At 37.9% G+C, this 18343-nt stretch overlaps 1 protein-coding gene across 2 annotated transcripts in view; it reads left to right on the top strand.

Moving 5' to 3' along the window:
• USH2A (usherin) overlaps positions 1-18343 on the top strand; it is a 580537-nt gene that overhangs the window by 168923 nt on the left and 393271 nt on the right. Inside the window, exon 21 of one of the 2 annotated variants that reach the window (XM_088799150.1) lies at positions 4104-4334. In XM_088799150.1, the coding sequence (XP_088655276.1) occupies positions 4104-4334 (231 nt within the window). Of the gene's footprint in view, positions 1-4103; positions 4349-18343 lie in introns of those variants that run through there. The other variant, XM_088799151.1, reaches the window with a different exon arrangement.

The following is an 18343-nucleotide window of genomic DNA, read 5'->3' on the forward strand; positions in this document are numbered from 1 at the left end:
TTTCCTGGGCGATCCTGAAGGTAGTGGGGTGAGGCCACTCCTGCTCAGGCCAAGGGAATTCTCCAGAAAAGGAGCAGCTGTCAAATTTGTTGGCATATAATTGTTCATAGTATTCTTTATTGATTCTTTGTATTTATGTGGTGCCCATTGTAACTTCTCTTCTTTCATTTATGATCTTATGTGTTTGCACACTCTGTCTTTTTTTCCTTGATGAGTTGGGCTAAATGTTTGCCTATTTTATTCATCTTTTCAAAGAACCATCTCTCAGTGTAACTGATCTTTTCTATTTCCCAAATTTCTGTTTACTTATGTGTGCTCTGATCATAATTATTTCCTTTGGGTTTTTTTTTTATTATTATTATTATTATTATTATTATTATTATTATTATTATTTTCCGAGTTCCTATAGGTGTAGAGTTAGACTATCTATTTGGAATTTTTCTCATTTCTTGAGATAGGCCTGTATAGCTTTGAACTTCTCTCTTTAAACTGTTTTTTAGTGGCTTTTTGTTTAGTGGCCACATATTTGTGTGTGTGTGTGTGTGTGTGTGTGTGTGTGTGTGTGTGTGTGTGTGTTTTCCAGTTTTATTTCTGTTTTTGATTTTGAGTTTCATGCCATTGTGGTCAGAAAAGATGCTTGATATGGATTTCAATCTTTTTGAATTTAGTGAGGCTTGTCTTGTGGCCTAACATGTAAGTTATCCTGGAGAATGTCCCATGTGCACTGGAAAAAAGTCTCTATTTTTCAGTTTTTGGATAAAGTGTCCTAAAATGTTTATTAAGTCGATCTCATCTAATGTGACATATAAGGCCATTATTTCCTTACTAAGTTTCTGTCTGGATGATTTTTCCATTGATGGGAGTAGGGTATTAAAATCACCTACTATTATTCTATTACTGTGGCTTTCTCCCTTTAGGTCCATTAATAATTGCTTTATATATTTAGCTCCTGTTTGGGGGGCGTATGTATGATTGTTATAGCTGCTTCTAGGATTGTCCCTTTTACTATGATGTAATGTCCTTCTTTGTCTGTTTTTACATTTTGTTTGTTTGTTTTAAAATCGGTTTTGTTTGCTATAACTATTGCTACTCCAGCTTTCTTTTCATTTTTATTTCCATGTGTCTTTTTCCATCCCTTCACTTTCAGTCTGTGTGTGTCTTTCACTGTGAAGTGAGGCTCTTGTGAGCAGGATCTAGATGGGCCATGTTTTTTGATCCGTTCCACCACCCTATGTCTCTTTTTTAGGAGCTTTCAATCCATTTCTATTTCAAGTAATTGTTGATAAGTATGTATTTATTGCCATTTTCTTAATGGTTTTTAAGTTGTTTTTAGAGTTGTCCTGTGTTTCTTTCTTCTTCTCTTGATTTCCTCCCTTGTAGTTTGCTGTTTTTCTTTAGTGTTTTGTTTGGGTTCCTTTCTCTTTATTCATTGTGTATCTTTTGTATGTTTTTGGTTTATGACTATATGATTGATGTATATCATTCTATATCTGTAGCAGTTTATTTTAAGTTAATAGATGTTTGAGTTCAACTATATTCAAAGTGGGCTACATTTTTTTATTCCCTCCATATTTTATGTTTTTGACGTCATATTTTAGATATTCTTGTGCTGTGTTTTTCCGAACTAGTTATTGTAGTTTGAGTTGATTTGATACTTTTTTCTTGTAAACTTTGTAGTAGATTTTTAAATGTCTGATTTGCTTTATTTATTGACTATTTGCTGTTATCTGTGAGGTTTTTCTCAGGTTCTCTTATTTCTGGGCATGGTCTTTCCTTTTCTTCTTAAAGAGGACCCTGTAATATTTCTTGTAAAGATACTTTAATGTTGATCTCTCCTTCAGTACTGAATGATAACCTTGCTGGGTAAATTATTTTGTGTTGTAGGTTTCTTTCAACACTGTAAATATGTCTTGCCATTTCCGGCCTGTAGAGCTGCTGATGAGAAATCAGCTGATAGCCTTACAGGGTTTCCTTTGTATGTCACTCTTTTTTCTCTTGCATCCTTCAAGATTGTCTCTTTATCTTTAACTTTTGCCAATTTTAACTTCAAATGTGAGTTTCCTTAGGTGCATCTTATTTAGAACTCTATGCTTCCTGAGCCTGGGTCTGTTTCCTTTCCCAGATTAGGAAAGTTTCCATCCATTACTTCCTTAAATAAAGTTTCTATATTTTTCTTTCTTCTCCCCCTGGGATCCCTATAATGTGACTATTTGATCGCTTGATGTTATCCCAGAAGTCCCTTAAACTATCCTTGTTTTTTTTAAATTGTTTTTTCTTTGTGCTGCTCTGATTGGATGATTTCTGCTAGTCTCTCTTCCAGGTCTCTGATCCATTCTTATGTGTTAGCTAATCTGCTGTTGATTCCTTCTAATGTGCTTTTCATTTCAATTATTGTATATTTCATGTCTGCTTGATTCTTTCTTATACTTCCTAACTCTGCGTTGAAGTTCTCCCTAAGTTCCTCTCAAGTTTGGTGAGCATCCTTATGACCATTTCTTTGAATTTTTTACCAGGAAAATTACTTTTTTCCACTTCCTTTGGGTTTCTTTCTGGAGATTTTTCTCGTTCCTCCATTTGAGAGATATTCATCTGTCTTTTCATTCTGTTTGAACTTCTGTGTTTGTTTATGAGACAAAACAGCTGTCTCTTCCAGTCTTAGAAAAGTGAGCTTATCTGTACGCGGGCTCTGTGTAGACTGTGTGTGCCTGGTGGGTTTGGCAGACAGGTGGGCGCTGAGTGGGAGCATAAGGTATTCTGAGCCCCAGCAGCTCTGGGAGGAGAGGCCAGGTGCCATAGCAATGCCCTGTTGATTCTGATTGCTCCCTTTGTTTGGTTGAAATGGGCACCAGGGACCTTGCAAGTAAGCCAGAAGACACCTGGATAAAACCCCCGCCCATCGGATGGAGGTGGATATAAAGAGTAGTGCTCCCCTGTCCTCTTAACCGTGGGGAATTCTGGAAGCTCCCGAGAGCTCCTGCGATTCCTTGGTCTCCCCTATACAGTCTCTCACTGGGTTGTTGTGAGGACAGAGAACAGTTTCCAGGCTCTCGGCCTCATGTGGAAAGGTGCTGCTGGCTCGGGTAGTAGATGTCCATCAGCTATGACTAGTTGGCCATCAGCTGTAGCCAGTTAGCACGGCGGATTGCAATTAGCAAGTGGGGTTGGTTGGTTAGTTGGCAGGCAGGCAGGCAGGCAGGCAGGCAGAGAAGTGGACGGTGGATTGCGGATGGTGTGGCTCTTGCTTCCCGTATCTCCAACCCAGCCGCCACCAAGAATATAGTGGTATGACTCCCCTATCTATGGCTCTGGGGGTGTTCCTTTTTGATCTCACCATATCCTGGGTTCTTATGTGGAGAGGGGGACCAGAGTCCCTGCATGACAGTTGTTATACTGAAAGTGGTCCTGTGTAGAAATGACCTCTGTGTAGGCTCTAGTCCCAGGTAGTTGAGGGAAGCTGCTTGGAGCCCAGCATATGCTCATGGCACCTGGGCTGGGGCAGAGAGGCTTGGTGTGTATGCTGGTACCCTGTTATTCCTGCTTCCTTGGTTGGAGGCAGAAGGCTCCAGGCCGCATAGCTATAAAGAACTGGCTGCGTCATGTAGCAGGTAGGCCAAAGCCCCCAGTACGGCTTCTGCAGCCCTGTCAAGGTGGAGGGGACCTAACCTGGGATGCTCACTGGCTCCTCTGTCCCGAGAGTCTCCGCAGCTCCCGGTGGGTCCCTGGGGCATCCTCCCTCAGTGTCCCAGCCTGCTCTATGGTCTCTCTCTCTTGCTTGTTATCAGAAGCTGTCCATTCAGGGCTTGGTTGTCTCGCAGGAATAATCGCTACTTCTACACGTGCATATTTCAGTTTGCTCATGGGAGGGGCGGATTCAGCTTCCTCATATGCTGCTTCTGTCTTCACCTAGTCAGTTAAACTGTTTATTCACATTTTAGATAAACACTGTCTTGTGTTTTCCGTTCCTAGAACCATATAAATACTTGAGACTCTAACGGATTTTATTTTGAGTGTGATATACCCAAGTGCATGTGTACATATGTGTGGATATCTGTGTCTAGAGATAGAAACTACATTCTTGAATGTAAGTGTTTTTTAATATTTAGCCCCAGCTCACATGAGGCCTCCTCTGGCTGAAGGAGTCAACAGCACGACCATCCGTCTCCGATGGCTCGCACCTGAAGAGCTGAATGGACCTTCTCCTGTGTATCAGCTGGAAAGGAGAGAGTCATCCCTACCAGCTCCCGGGTCCACAGTGATGAAAGGAATTCGCTTCATAGGAAATGGATATTACAAGTTTCCCAGCACCACTCACCCAGTCAATACAGATTTTACCGGTAAGTGTGTTTGATGTTTGACGTCACTTTACTTTAAAGGCACTAACCCCCAAGGTGTTTTCTATTATTTTGATATACCTTTCCAATGACTTTTTACTATGCCTATTGATAGAAATGCTAATTCAACCCTTTGATTTCTTTAGCTTGATTGCGTTAACATGTCCATCTTTTCAGTATTCTGGGGAAAAAAATAATGGCGGGAAGTGGAGGAAAGAAAAGGAAAAAAAAAAAAAAAAGATGTGAAAAGGCTGCCATTTTGGATCAAAGTATCTGCTAAAAATGGCTCTTGGATACTATTTACCAGAACCTGGTTCTCAGAATATTACTCACCTGCTCTGCGAAAAAGTTCTGTGGGCAAATGAGACTCCGCAATGCGCCATGCTGTGGGAGATTCTCAGAACAGATCAGGAAAGTAATGCCTCTACAAGGAATTATAAGAAAGCTCTTTAACTTTCTTCAGCCAAGTATTCCTAACACTTCACGTCACGTAACGTTTTCTTTACGTACAACAACTGTTACTACACCATGTTCTGGGGAGAGCATGACAGGAAAAAGGAATTTCAGGGAAAACAGCTTCTCTGGGCCAGGACGACAGTAAGGGAAGGGAGGTATGTGTGTCAGGCACAGAATTCCAAAGCACCAAAAAACTCAGTAACCCATATAAATAATGTTTTAGTACAATATGTTTTAACGTGAAAATCAGTGCAAAAATCTCCAATTGAATATCAAACAAATTAAATAGAGACAGAAGCCAACCCTCAGCTTTGTGACCCAACCTGCCTCATTTGCCTCCCATGGGTCCTGCTCTTACTGGTACTGGTTTTGCAATATTCTGGAAGTCCTGGTACCTGCATAAATTAAAACTTTTAGGAGCACTGCTTCATTCTAGATACAGAAAACTGTACTTATTTATGATACATACTTCACTTTCTCAATTTTTAAACATTTATGAAGATATACATTCTTTTATAAACTCATAATCATGTTCATTTAATCCATGAGAGCATCATGTTGGAGCGATTAGCTTGTCTTTAAAATGTTGCATATGTTGAGGACAATGAAGTGGGATTTGAATTATAAACTGGAGCTCAGATAGCATTGTGTGATTTGTACCTAAAATAGTAAATACTTTGCTTTTGTGTGAGGCTGGCTGCGGAGGTACGTTTGTAATGAATCATGGTTACACTCCAGCTGAGATATATTGAGATTAATGCATACTTAACTAGTGCATCAAAACCATCACTGAGTATTAGAAATGCAACCCCTAAGGTCCCCTAAAATGCTCAACTTCTGCTTGATATTTGTAAATGTCAAAGAAAGGAAGGAAAAAAAAAAAGTAGGTGGAAGATAACCTACAGATAAAAAGTAAAAGCCTTTTCCTCAAGTGGAAATAGAAACCACCCCACAGGCCCAGCCTTCGGCTTGTAATGTGTTTCTTCCAGGAAACAGCATCAGTTTCCCTCATGCGGGTATAGCTGCTGCAAGCATGTCAGCTTGGATTTGCTGGCTGGCCAGCAGACAGGTTTTTGATGCGATCACCTACGGTCATTGCAGCAAAAGATAGAGTGGCCCGTCCGGCGTTAATAAATTTAGTCGTCTGCGCCATCTCCCTGGCTGCCCTTACACTCTGAGGTGCAAGGGCTAGGGGCAGATGTAGTGTCTGGGAAGCTTTCCAAATTCCTCTTTAAAAAAGTTAGGCTGTAAACACCAGCCCCACTAAACAAGATCCTTCTGTCTATGAGAGAGTCTCCAGCTGCACAGAAAATGTGTTTGCAATACACATTATTCGAAGGATAAGGCAGGGAGATGGCAATTTTGGCTTGAGCTGCCCCCTGAGCTTTGGTGTTCCCTGGAGAAGAACCTCTCGTGCAGGCCCCATGCTGGGCAGTGCTGGCTGTTTTGTTTGTGTCCCTAGGTTGGCCTTACTTTTAAGTCTCTCTTTAGCTTGGAAAGGAACCAGTCTACATCAGGTTATTGGTTTGCTCCTCTGGCTCAACTGGCATATTTGGTGGAATAATTTGGTTGAGCTGGGTCATTGCTAAACTAAATTGACCCAGTTAATGAGCTGGGACAATTTTACAAAGCCAGCTCAGTGGCTTTCCTTAAATGTACATTTAAACTAAGTAGAAAGGTGAGTGTCTAATGAGTGTTGGACTTATGTAGTCTCTCATTCAAACCCTCTACAACCCTGTAAGGTAGGTATTTTTACCTTCATAGCGCATGAGGAACTGAGGCTTTGATAAGTGGCTTCCTCAAGGTATCACAGCTCCTGAATTTCAGGGTGAAAAGGTACATGGGAGGCTTCTGATTCTAAAACTGGTGCTTTACCATGGAAATGGAATGGAGACATGTGGGCTGGTCTTTGGGAACTGAGGAGGAAGAAGTGTCTAAAAGTAATAAATGAGGACGGGAGGTGAAATAGTTATCACCCAAATATTTCTTACCCAACACTGCTAAACTTTGATTTGTCTCCCGGTAGTTACCTTTCTGAGTAACAGTAAATGGTGTCTGTTGTTTATTTATTAATTTCCTCAAAGCCATCTGGGGACCGTTTTTTTGTTTGTTTGTTTATTTGTTTTGTTTTGCCCATAGCAATTAATTCCAAAGTGTTACTTGAAACTAGATGTATAACGTCTGAGTGAAAGTATTTTAAACAGCCCTAAGTGCGACATGTCAGTCCTTTTAACTCACATTCCTATTATTTTATGTAGTTTTTATATTCTGAGGCAAATTTAATGAGCAAATCCTGGAAATCTCTAAAACAATGACATATTTTCAAAGCGAAGAACTATAAAAAGAACTTAGATGGCTTTTGTTTTGAATTACTCATTTCAAAATCTCAAACCCTAACTGAAATGATTACAAAAATATCAGACAACACTCAAAAACAAATATGTGGTGATATGTACTATTATGCACATTTTGTGTATTAAAACATAAGTCAGATTTAACCCATCAATGAAAAGATTTATAAATACATTCATAACACGTTCCAAGGCCACGAGTCTCAGCATAAACTACCTCATTATTGTAGTTCAGGAAATGATTGTCAGTCCTGTTCCGTATTTGCCTACATGTCTTTACCCCATAGGATACAATGAAAACAATTCAAACATGTGAATATATGTCCTAACGTGTCGCTTAATATTGTAAATTACTAAGCTTAGTAATATAAACAAACTCTCAACATCTACCTTTTGGCAGAAATATTAACCAGCTGGATTTTTTTTTTTTTTAATCCTTCTTCCTTTTTGATACAAGTGATCATTTAAAACTCTAATCTCCGGGAAGGACATATTATCAGTTATTTACATCTTAGTATGAATTTCAGACCATGCAGTATTCCCTCACTTCTATATGATTAAAAAATGAAGGCTTTGGGAGCAGACTGATACTTTCAGATCCCGGCCCCGCATTTTTATTAGCTACATGTAATTAGACAGAGCACTTAATCATTGTTGTGACTGTTTTCTTTAAAATGTTACTATTACTAACATTATTGATATCTAGCAGACAGGGAGATTGAGGGGGATAACACACCTAATGAACTTTGCACAGTCTCTGCCACACAGATTACTTACAGTCATTAAACATTAGCTATTAACTAGTATTCATTTAACAAATATTTATTAAGTGCCTATGATGACACAGGAGTTCTTCCAAGAGTCTTCTGCAATTTATAAAAATCAACATTCTATTTATTTACTGTTACACATACAAATATGTTTGCTTAAATGTTATATGTGGGGTATGAAAAACATGCACTATTCCATATTAAAATGTTATACTTAATTTTGTTGTTGAAAATTGAGAATCTATTGACTGTTGAGACATTGGATAGACTTTTTCTGTGAGTGAATTCATGCTCATATTCTCACTTGAGGGTTGTACTAGATAACCAATATCTCTAACATCTGAAATTCCAAACCAGTGACTACAGGCTACGATAGCATCAGAAAATCAAAGTAGAGGTTCTTACCAAAGCAATAGGTGAGTTTAAAAACACCGAGATTTTTCAATAGGTCATTGAGTTATGATTCCTTTTCGTAATCCCATGTTCACAATAGAAAATGAACATAAATTGATTCTTTACCTTTACTAATCTGAAGAATTAAGTGCTATGGGGAGAATTACTCAATATCAAATGGACATTCAATTCTTGGTTTATATCACAGGGTGTGAAGAAGCAGCACATTCAACATAATTTCGTGATCTTACAACTAGAAAATCATTTAAACACTCATGGTAAAACCTTTTCCTGGTCGCATGGAATTAACAGAACTCTCCATCCAAGCAGGAATCTCCACACACGCCCCTCTCCCACTCCCCCCAACTTCTGCAAATGCAAGGGGAGATCCCTGTGCCTGTAGAGAGGAAAAGAAAGAAAATGCTCATTTTGTGGAGGAATGCAGAGTAAATACACTTGATTTACATAAAGACTTTAGTCCTTTCCATGTAATGCTACTAATCCAAATGAAACCTGGTAAAAACAAAGCTGCAGGACTGCTCAGATTGGCATTCCAAAGGTGACCCCCTGTCTCCTTCACACTTTTGTTTTCCTATTAGCAAAACAGGTCCATGATCATCTGGGGGAAGGTTGGACTATTGTAGTATCCGGATGCCAATCACACCAGCCTTTTAAACTGCCTTTACTGGTGACCCTGCCCAGAAATCAGGAACTGCCTTTGGGGAGATGTTTGTAGCAAACCACTGGGGATGTGAGCAGCCACATTCACCTGCATGCAATTCCCTTTTATTTGTGTTTGCGAGAAAAGTGATTACTGATGCTGGGTACCTTGCAGATGAGAACTCGGTACGCTTTCTTCCTAATCACGCTGTTCAAGGACACTAAATGATTGTCATACATTTTGGGCTCTTCGTGTTTTTGCCTTCCCCCCAAAAATGGCTGAACTAACATGCTTTAAGATCCAGAAATACAATTAATTACCGATCTATGGAAAGAGAAATGCACCCAAAATCAATATGCCTTAAAAGCACATATTTTATGTCTTTTGCTATATGATATTTAGGCGATATTGTTATTATTTTTATTATCTTTAGTAAACGGGGACGTTTAAGCCCTTCATTAAAGGAAAACTGATTATAAGCAGTTACAGTGAAGGTACAAGTAGGGCAAAGTTCTTCAGAGAGACTCATTAGTAAAAGCATATTAATTCTGACCTTCAACACCCTTGGTGTCCCAGTATTTGTTTTCCTCTGACTGGGAGGAAGTCATTTTGCCAGAAAATGCTTAAAAAAAAAAAATAGAGTGCCAAGTTTTCTTAAAGGAAATTGGAACCAGGGATTTTTATCTACTCTTTGATGTAGATTTTGGCTATTTATTGAAAAACAAACATATGCATCTACTGTATGACCCAGCAGTTTAACGAACAGGTTGTCACAATGTAGAAATAAAGGCAAGAGTAAGACCGTGGGCCTTCGGAACAGAGTAAAGAAGGAAGTGGCTCTTGGGCAGTGACGAGGCTCTTGATATGGTTCCATCAGCGATAGAAACAGGGGATCTGAATGTCCAGTGGAGCTCATCTGTGTAGACTGAGAGGGACAGGGACCCAAATGTGCATGCAGTTCTTAGCATAACAGAAGCCAGATGAACCCAGGGAATGTTAAGAAGTGACATCAGGATGTTATGTAAATGTTTGGATTGTTCAGTTCTCACTACCTTTAGTGGAGAGGTATAAGCAGGTTTCTCAGAAATGCTTTCAGATGACATTGTTGGATGGGAGAGGACCGTTTTGTTCCCCATTCTCCACATTCATTATGAAGGCCAAGGTATGATGGCTACACGGATTTTAGCCCTTATGATTTTAAAGTGGCGCGTTTCAAAGCACACGTCTGTACTGTCGCCTTGTGTTTGGACCGGTGATGGTAGGGCTGGCCTGGTAGTTGGTTCAGTTTCACTTTGGAATTTCATCTCGGTTGCACACAATAGTTGGGCTTAGTCTCTTTTGGCCTAAGATGTGAAAGACATATGTGTTAAGCTGTATAGTACTAGAGGCCAAAAGAAATTCTCATTCATGGTCCTTATTTGCAGGTGATGTTACTTGTGTGTCAGTTGTTACCGCGAGAGTGCTACACCCCGGAGTTGTTTTGGTCCCATTTTGATGTTGGGAACGAGGTTTTGCACACCTCTTCGACACAGGGTCTCCTTAGGCTTATTAAATTTGGAAGTTAATGACGTTTTGACACTTTTACCTACATATATCATTAGGACTTACTGCAATAGGTTTAAGATGACAGTCACAATACACATATATAGCACAATAAAAAAGCACTTTTAATCTCGAAAGTGCTGTATAAACAACAATGATCAATGCTATGGGTGGGCGAACAGCATCAAATTGATTGGATTGTGTGTCAAGGGCAGTGGAGAGGTATTGATGTTGGAGTTCTAGTTTGGAAGGAAGGCAAACATGGTGGCAGTAAAGCGTGTAGGGTCTGGAGTCAGACTCCCCAGGTTTACAATCCGTCGCCCCAACGTGCTGTGTGCAACTTTGCATGAGTCATCTCCCTGGTGACACGGCAGCTCAGGGTCTTCATCTTTAAAGCGGATTATTGTAGGGTTTCAATGCTGGAATCACGGTAAGGGATTAGCACACGGTATCTTTGTGGTTATTATTATATAAATGCAGTTATGGCTGACATTTTTTAAATTCAGAATTTTGAACCATGTTCCATTCACGCATATCTTTTACACGCCTAAACCACATAAATCTTAATGATACTCTTTTATAACCTCTTTCTACTACATGTTGCTGAACATTCACTTCGTTTTACTCAATCTGTGAAATTCTGACCTTTGTTTTTTCAGTTGCCATCTTCTTTCTCAAGAGCTTGCATGCTCTACCTCTTATTTCTGCATTTCTAGTGGTTAGCTTTAAATTTTAACACACACTTGTACATCTAACTCTATTTCTTCTCTCTTCCTCATAGTCAGTCTTAGAAAATAAGACTCTGTATGTCCATTTTCTCACCTACCAATCAGTCCACAGTCCATTTTTCCACTTCTTTAGTATAAATGCGTTCTTCAAGATTAACAAAGATTTTCCAAACAAGGGACTTTTCTTAATCCCCACCATTTGTGCCCCTACACAATATGGTACCAGTATATCCTTTTAAAAAATAAAAAGAAACCAAATATTTATCACCAGGTTTCCTCTTGTATTTTCTGCAAACTGTTTTTCAAGCCTCTTGGCTCTGCTTTTTACATTCACATTTTTTTTTTTTTTTTTTTTTTTTTTGGCATTTTTAAAGACCTTTATTCTTTTTTTTTTTTTTTTTTTTTTTAAATTAAATTTATTGGGGTGACAATTGTTAGTAAAATTACATAGATTTCAGGTGTACAATTCTGTATTACATTTAAATGGAGGAACTGGGTCATTTGGTCAGTCCGTATACAGCTCTTATTCCTTTCACCCCATTTGCCAGAGGCTATGCTTGGTATTTTAGAAAGGGTCTTGAGCAAAACAGGTGTGGGGCCAAACCTAAGGGAGCTTAAAATCTTGCCTTGAAATCATGCATCAAATGCATAGTTAAATAACTACAAGTGACTTCTGTCTCCAGCTATGAGGCATATCAAAAAAATCTTCCTTCGAGGGAAATAAAAGAAAAAAAAGCTCAATAAAATTCCTTAAAAATCTTGCTGTTTAAAGACATTACTGAGGAACTATCTAGGACGGTCAGGACTTGTGGGAGTGAGAGCCCAGAAATAGGAGAAACATTTAGGTGAAGCTTTAATTTGTCTTTGCTTTTTCCTTCTGATTGGTTGATTGATTTCTATATTGCATAGTATGGGGGTGGGGGTGGGGGGCAGAAAGCAGGGCTTGAGAGACAAAACATTAGAGTTCAGGGCCTACCAAAGAGAAGGTCCTGGTAAATAGGCCAGGCTTTCAGCTGAAATCCTATCAGCAAGTGTAAGCCAGAGATAGACCAATCTTCCCAAAGCCAGGAGTAAAGCCGCAACCCATCTCAACTACCAAGACGATAAAAGTTATCTGCCTGCCAAAATATTGAAATGCTTGCGGAAGGAAGATAACATCAACTAGAGTCTATAATTTTTTGTACACTGTGTCTGGTATTGAATCCAAAATTACCATGAATACTGAGAAATAGGGCCAAATGGAAAAAAATAAATCCTCAAGTAATCTAGATGTAGTGGCAAATATATATATATATATATATATATATACACACACACACACACACACACACACACACACACACACACACACATATGCACACAAACACACACATATATTTCGAATGTTATATACACATGTACACATATAACTATATCATGCATACACATATGTATACATATTATCCAGACACAGATTTTAGCATAAGTATGATAAATATTGTCAAGAAAATGAATTAAAGATGCATAATTTAAACAGAGAACTGGAATATTTTAGAATAAGAATTCTAGAATTGAAATAATAGCAAATTAAGATCTTAGTAGATAGAATTTCAATTTCATCCCAATGGAGTAAATGGCATTAGACTTATTATTAAACAGTGAAAGTTTAAATGCATGTATTGGAAAAAGCATAGTTAAAACTCAATAATTTAAGCTTCTAGCTTAAGAAAACAGAAAAAAAAAAAAAGATACCAAATAGAACCCTTGAAAATTGAAAGGAGGAAGTAATAAAAATAAAAGCAAAAATCAATGAAATAGAAAACAAAAGGTACAATTAAGAAAATAAACAAGACCAAAAATAAAAAATCTGTAATTCATCACATTAACCTAATGAAGATGTTATCTTCTAAATTATCCCCGTGGATTTAATAAATATGTTTGATAAAATATATTTATTCATGGTAATATCTCAGCAAATTAGGAATGCAACGTTCTGGTAAATGTGCTTTTATAAAAGTCTACTAATAGTGAAACAGTGAATGCTTTCTTCTAGCGGTCAGGAAAAGAACAAGGAAGTCCACTATTAAACTGTTTTTTAACATTATACTGGAAGTACTACCCAGAGCAAAATAGCTAAATAATAATAGTAATAGTAATAATAATAATAAATACATTAAGAATGCTAAAGAAGTAATAAACTATATTTGGAGATGTCATGATTCTATACCAGGGGTACCAAAAAAATGCATCCACATGACTTGTATTCATCTTTTGTTATTGGTATATATTGAGTATTACAATTTTAATAGTTTTCCTTTCTTAAAATGTGTACACACTTTTTGGCACCCTCTGTATATACCATTCAGATAATATATAATCTGTTATTTAACAAATGCATTTAGCAAAGATGTTAGATAAATGTCGTTGTACAGATATCAGACGGTCCTACTGAACAGCAAAAAACAAGTGGAAGATAAAAAAAGAAAATTAAAGTACCATGTATAATAGAACTAAAATACGTAACAGATTTAGAAATAAATCTAGTACAAGATAATACAAGACCTCTATACTGAAAACTACAAAATATTACTGTGAGAAAATAGAGAAGACCTAAATACCAAATGGAGAGATATTTATGTTCATGGATTTGAAGACTTACTGTTACGAAATACCGAGTCTTTGTGATTTTGTCTGAGGAATCCATGTAGTCTCAGTCAAAAAGTCAAAATCCCAGGATTTTTGTGGAAATTGACAAGCTACCTCTAAAATGCATATGGAAAGGCAAAGGACTTAGAGCAGCCAAGGTTATTCTGAAGGACAAAGCTGGAGGATTTACGCTACCGCATGTCAGGACTATCTATAAACCTTCATTAGACAAGGTGTATAGGCATAAAACGTAAGGATCGACAAATAGACTAATGATATACTGCCATATATGTATCCAACCAAATGCTTACATATGTGTACCAAAAACATGCGCGAGGTTGTTCATAGAAAGTTGAATACTAATACTCAAAAGCTGTTAACCCAAATTTCCATCAACAATAGAACGGACGATAAATTCTAGAGTATGGACCACGTGTAGCAGTAAAAATGGACTGACTATTGCTGCTCACAACAACATGGGAAATGGCATGTCCTGTTACTGAGTGAAACAGGGTAGAAACAAAAGCGTCAATTTTTCCATTTATGTAAATTTCAAACATAGGAAAATGAATCAGTGGTGATAGAAGCAGAAGGGGTGATAGCCCAAAGGTAGCAAAGAGGAGACTTGTGAAAGTCTGAAATTATTCTGTATTATTAGTCTGAGAGGTGTTTGTGTGTGTGTTTACTTTGTAAATGTCCAGCCATCAAAATATATCGTGGTGATTTGTGCATTTCATTGTTATGTTATAATTTAAAAAGAGTCCAAAAGTAAGATGTAGAAAAGTATAATAAAAGGTCACAGGAACATGCAACCCAGTTTAAGAGGATTGATAAAAGCCTCCCAAAGGAAGAGTTTTAGAATCTGAAAAAGGCTGTTTGAGTGAGCTAGGCAGAAAAGGGACGTAGAGCAGGTTAGGTAGAGAAAGTAGCACATGTAAGAGTTTTGATGTGGGAGAGGGTATGGTACATAAATCAACAAATGAACAAAGACGCAAAATGGAGAGAATCCACTACAGCCAGAGCATGGAAAGCAAGGAAAATGGAGCCTGATGTGGTGGAAATACAAGAAGGAGCCAAGTCATGCAGGGTCTTTTAAGACCCCCACATCAAGGGTTTTAAACTTAATTTTGTTATCTTTACAAGACCATTTTGTAGGCTGGGGTCTGATGCCAAGAATATTTTTAATAGGGGTTTGCTAAATTACACTGATATTTTTTACTGAGATCATACATATGTTAAAAACAGAAAATTCTGAATCCCATCACATATCTATTGCATCCTAATCCCTGGGGAAGTAGCTAGAAAGTTACATTTTGACAAGTTATCCATATCTATTCTGTTAAACATACACCTACTATATGATCCAGCTATTCCTCTCAGGGATATTTGTCTGAAAGAAATGAAAGAATTTGTCGACATAAAACGCCTGCACATAAATATTCATGAACCTGTATTCACCATAGCCAAAAACTAGAAAAAACAACCACAACAAAAACACCCATCAATCGGTGAATGGATACACAAATATGGTACATGCACGCAATGATACTACTCAACAGTACAAAGGAATGCGTGAGAGGTGGACAAGTCTCGGTTGATATGCTGAGTAAAGAAGGCAGAAGAGTACTTAACGCTAATTACATTTCTATAAAGTCCTTAAAAACACAAATTATAGTGACAGAAAGGAGATCAGTGATTGCCTGGGACTGAGAAAGAGAGGGTGAGGAAGTGTCTAGAGTACTCCTAGTGGTTACACAGGGACCCATCTCTAAGCACTCACTGATTTGTACCCTTTGCATGGATGAAGTTTATTGCATGTAAATTACACCTCACTGAAATGGATAAAATCAAAAGTTCTCCAGACGATTCTTGAAACATTCAGGAATGAGAACCATTGACCTACATTGTAATGGAAAATGGCGTTAGAGAAAAATCAGTTTTTATATTACTTAATTTACTGGTTCCGAATGTCTTTAGATAGAGACTAAAGCAATGCAGTGTATGCTTAGGCTCAGCTCTCCACATTTCACCTGAAACAAATTGATATCCACTATATGTTATAAGACAGGAAAATAAGTTTTACTAAGCTATGATAATAGCAAGAATCTGCATAATACTAAAAAAAAAACATTGTTTTTCTCCACAATTGAGTTTCTTTTTATCTCATTCACATTAGGACAGAACTTTTCAGAAACAGAAAGGGCTGTCATTTGTCTATTTTTCAGGTGTTTTATCATAAGGAACAGTTTAATCCGTAAAAGTAGGAAATATATTTCGCATCTTCCCGAGACCAGTTCTTGCGTTGATGGTATTACCCTCTGTGATGTATTTTTTATAGCTCATATAATTGGTGTTAATATGCTATGTTATTGAGATTAACTGGGAAAATAGTTTGCTGAAAACGGATTTCTTCTGCATACTTGTAAATTCAGTAGTCAGAAAAAAAAAGAGAAATATAATTAAGGATTGCGAAATCAATTTTACCCTCAGTTAAAATGTGTTGAGTGGAGGCAGTTAGTGGCGACCTACACCTAATGCTTCTCTCTCTTGTTTACTTCATAGAACTATGCAAATCAGAACTTTAATTTACAGAGCTGTTCATGCCTCATTAAAAACTTTCAGCAACGATCCTATTTTGAGGTTCCCTTTTTCCTTGTTTCTAGTATGCAACATCTCTGTTTTGTGGGCGTGTGTAGGACAATGCACGTAGGAATACAATCTAAAGGGCGTATGTGATATGAAAGCTTTCTGAACATTACATCTCAGGGAAAGATACTGGCAGTGTCTGTTAGTTGTTTTCCAAAGTGGTTAATTTCTCCTTTTACTTTCTTGTTGTTTTTGTTAGTTTCTGTTATGTGCTGTTAGATTGAGAAGATGGCTGGAATCCAGTAGACTTGTTTCCTGCTCACACAGGTCTTATGGGAATGGAATCTATGGCTGTTTGACTGGTTTTAGCCATTATAATATACTGTTATTTCTCTATCCGATAGTTTGCTATAGCCAAAACCAAGAAAACAACAACAATAAAACGTTTGTAAATACTGTATTAGGACTTAACCTCAACATAGCTAGATAGATAGTCTGCGGTATAGACATAGATTTGGTACTTGTTTCAGACATCCTCAAGTTCTTGGTCTTGCACTCAGCTACCTCATCTTACCCATTGCCCTTGTCTCCCTCAAGAAGGAAAACATGACCACCTGCTTTGTACCTTCTACCTTGCTCTACTGCTCACTGTCAGCACAAGAATGAATGTCTGACCAGAGCAGAATTGATCGGTTCTCACAGGAATTTGGAGTTGGGTCTTCCCTGGGCAGTGCTGTGTTCCTAGACTGAGTTTTAGAACACACTATTCTATCTGGGTGATAAATTCCTTCTTTTGCCCAGAGTACCTTGAGTCTAAACATGCAGCCAGAGATTCTTAATTTATAAGAAGCCACCGGTATATGAATGGAAACCGAAGCCCTTGAAATAGATTAAATACTCAGGCTGAAGGATGGACCTTGGGTGAACAAAAAGGATTCAGGGATACTCGGTGAAAGATAACCAGGAAGGAATAGCTACATATGTGAATGAAGCACCTGACTAGTTAGAGTCACGGATAGTTGCATGAAGTAGGTAATAGTCACCAACTTAAAATGTTTCCCAGTGGTCAGGTAAACTCACATCTGAAATCGATGGTGGAATTTTATCATTTCTAAATTTATATTTTAATTAGAGTTGACATACAATATTGTAATAGTTTCAGGTGTACACTTAGTGATTAGATAGTTATACCTTGCAGAATGATCACGATAAGTCTAGTACCCATCTGTCACCATACATAGTTATCGTGATATTATTGACTATATTCCCTCTGCTGTACTTCCCATCCCTGTGACTATTTTTATAACATAAAAATACTTAATCCCCTTCATCTTGTTTTGCCCATTCCCCACACTTCCTTCCCATCTGGCAACTACTGGTGTGTTTTCTGTATCTATGAGTTTCTGTTTGGTTTGGTTTGTTCTTTTTTTTTCTTTCTTTCTTTTTTTTTTTTATTTCACATGTAAGTGAAAAAATACGATCCTTGTCTTTCTCTGCCTGAGTTACTTCCCTTAGCACAATGCCCTCTAGTTTCATTCATGATGACCCAATTGGCAAGATGGTGTTTTTTCTCATGGCTGAATAAGTTTCCTGTGGGTGTGTGTGTGTGTGTGTGTGTGTGTGTGTGAGTGACATCCTGTTTATACAGTCATCTATTGATGGATACCTAGGTTGCTTCAATATCTTGGTTATTGTAAACAGTTCTGTAATGAACATAGGGGTGTGTATATCTTTTTGAACTAGTGCTATTATTCCTTCGGATAAATAACTGGAAGTGGGGTTGCTACATCCTATGGTAGATCTATGTTTAGTTGTTTGAGGAGTCTCCATACTGTTTTCCATAGTGACTGCACCAGTTTACAACTTCACTAACAGTGCAGAAGGGTTCCCTTTTCTCCAC

This window comes from Rhinolophus sinicus, chromosome 6 (genome assembly GCF_057876585.1).
Source record: "Rhinolophus sinicus isolate RSI-liver-muscle chromosome 6, RSI-T2T, whole genome shotgun sequence".
In the NCBI taxonomy this organism is placed as follows: domain Eukaryota; kingdom Metazoa; phylum Chordata; class Mammalia; order Chiroptera; family Rhinolophidae; genus Rhinolophus; species Rhinolophus sinicus.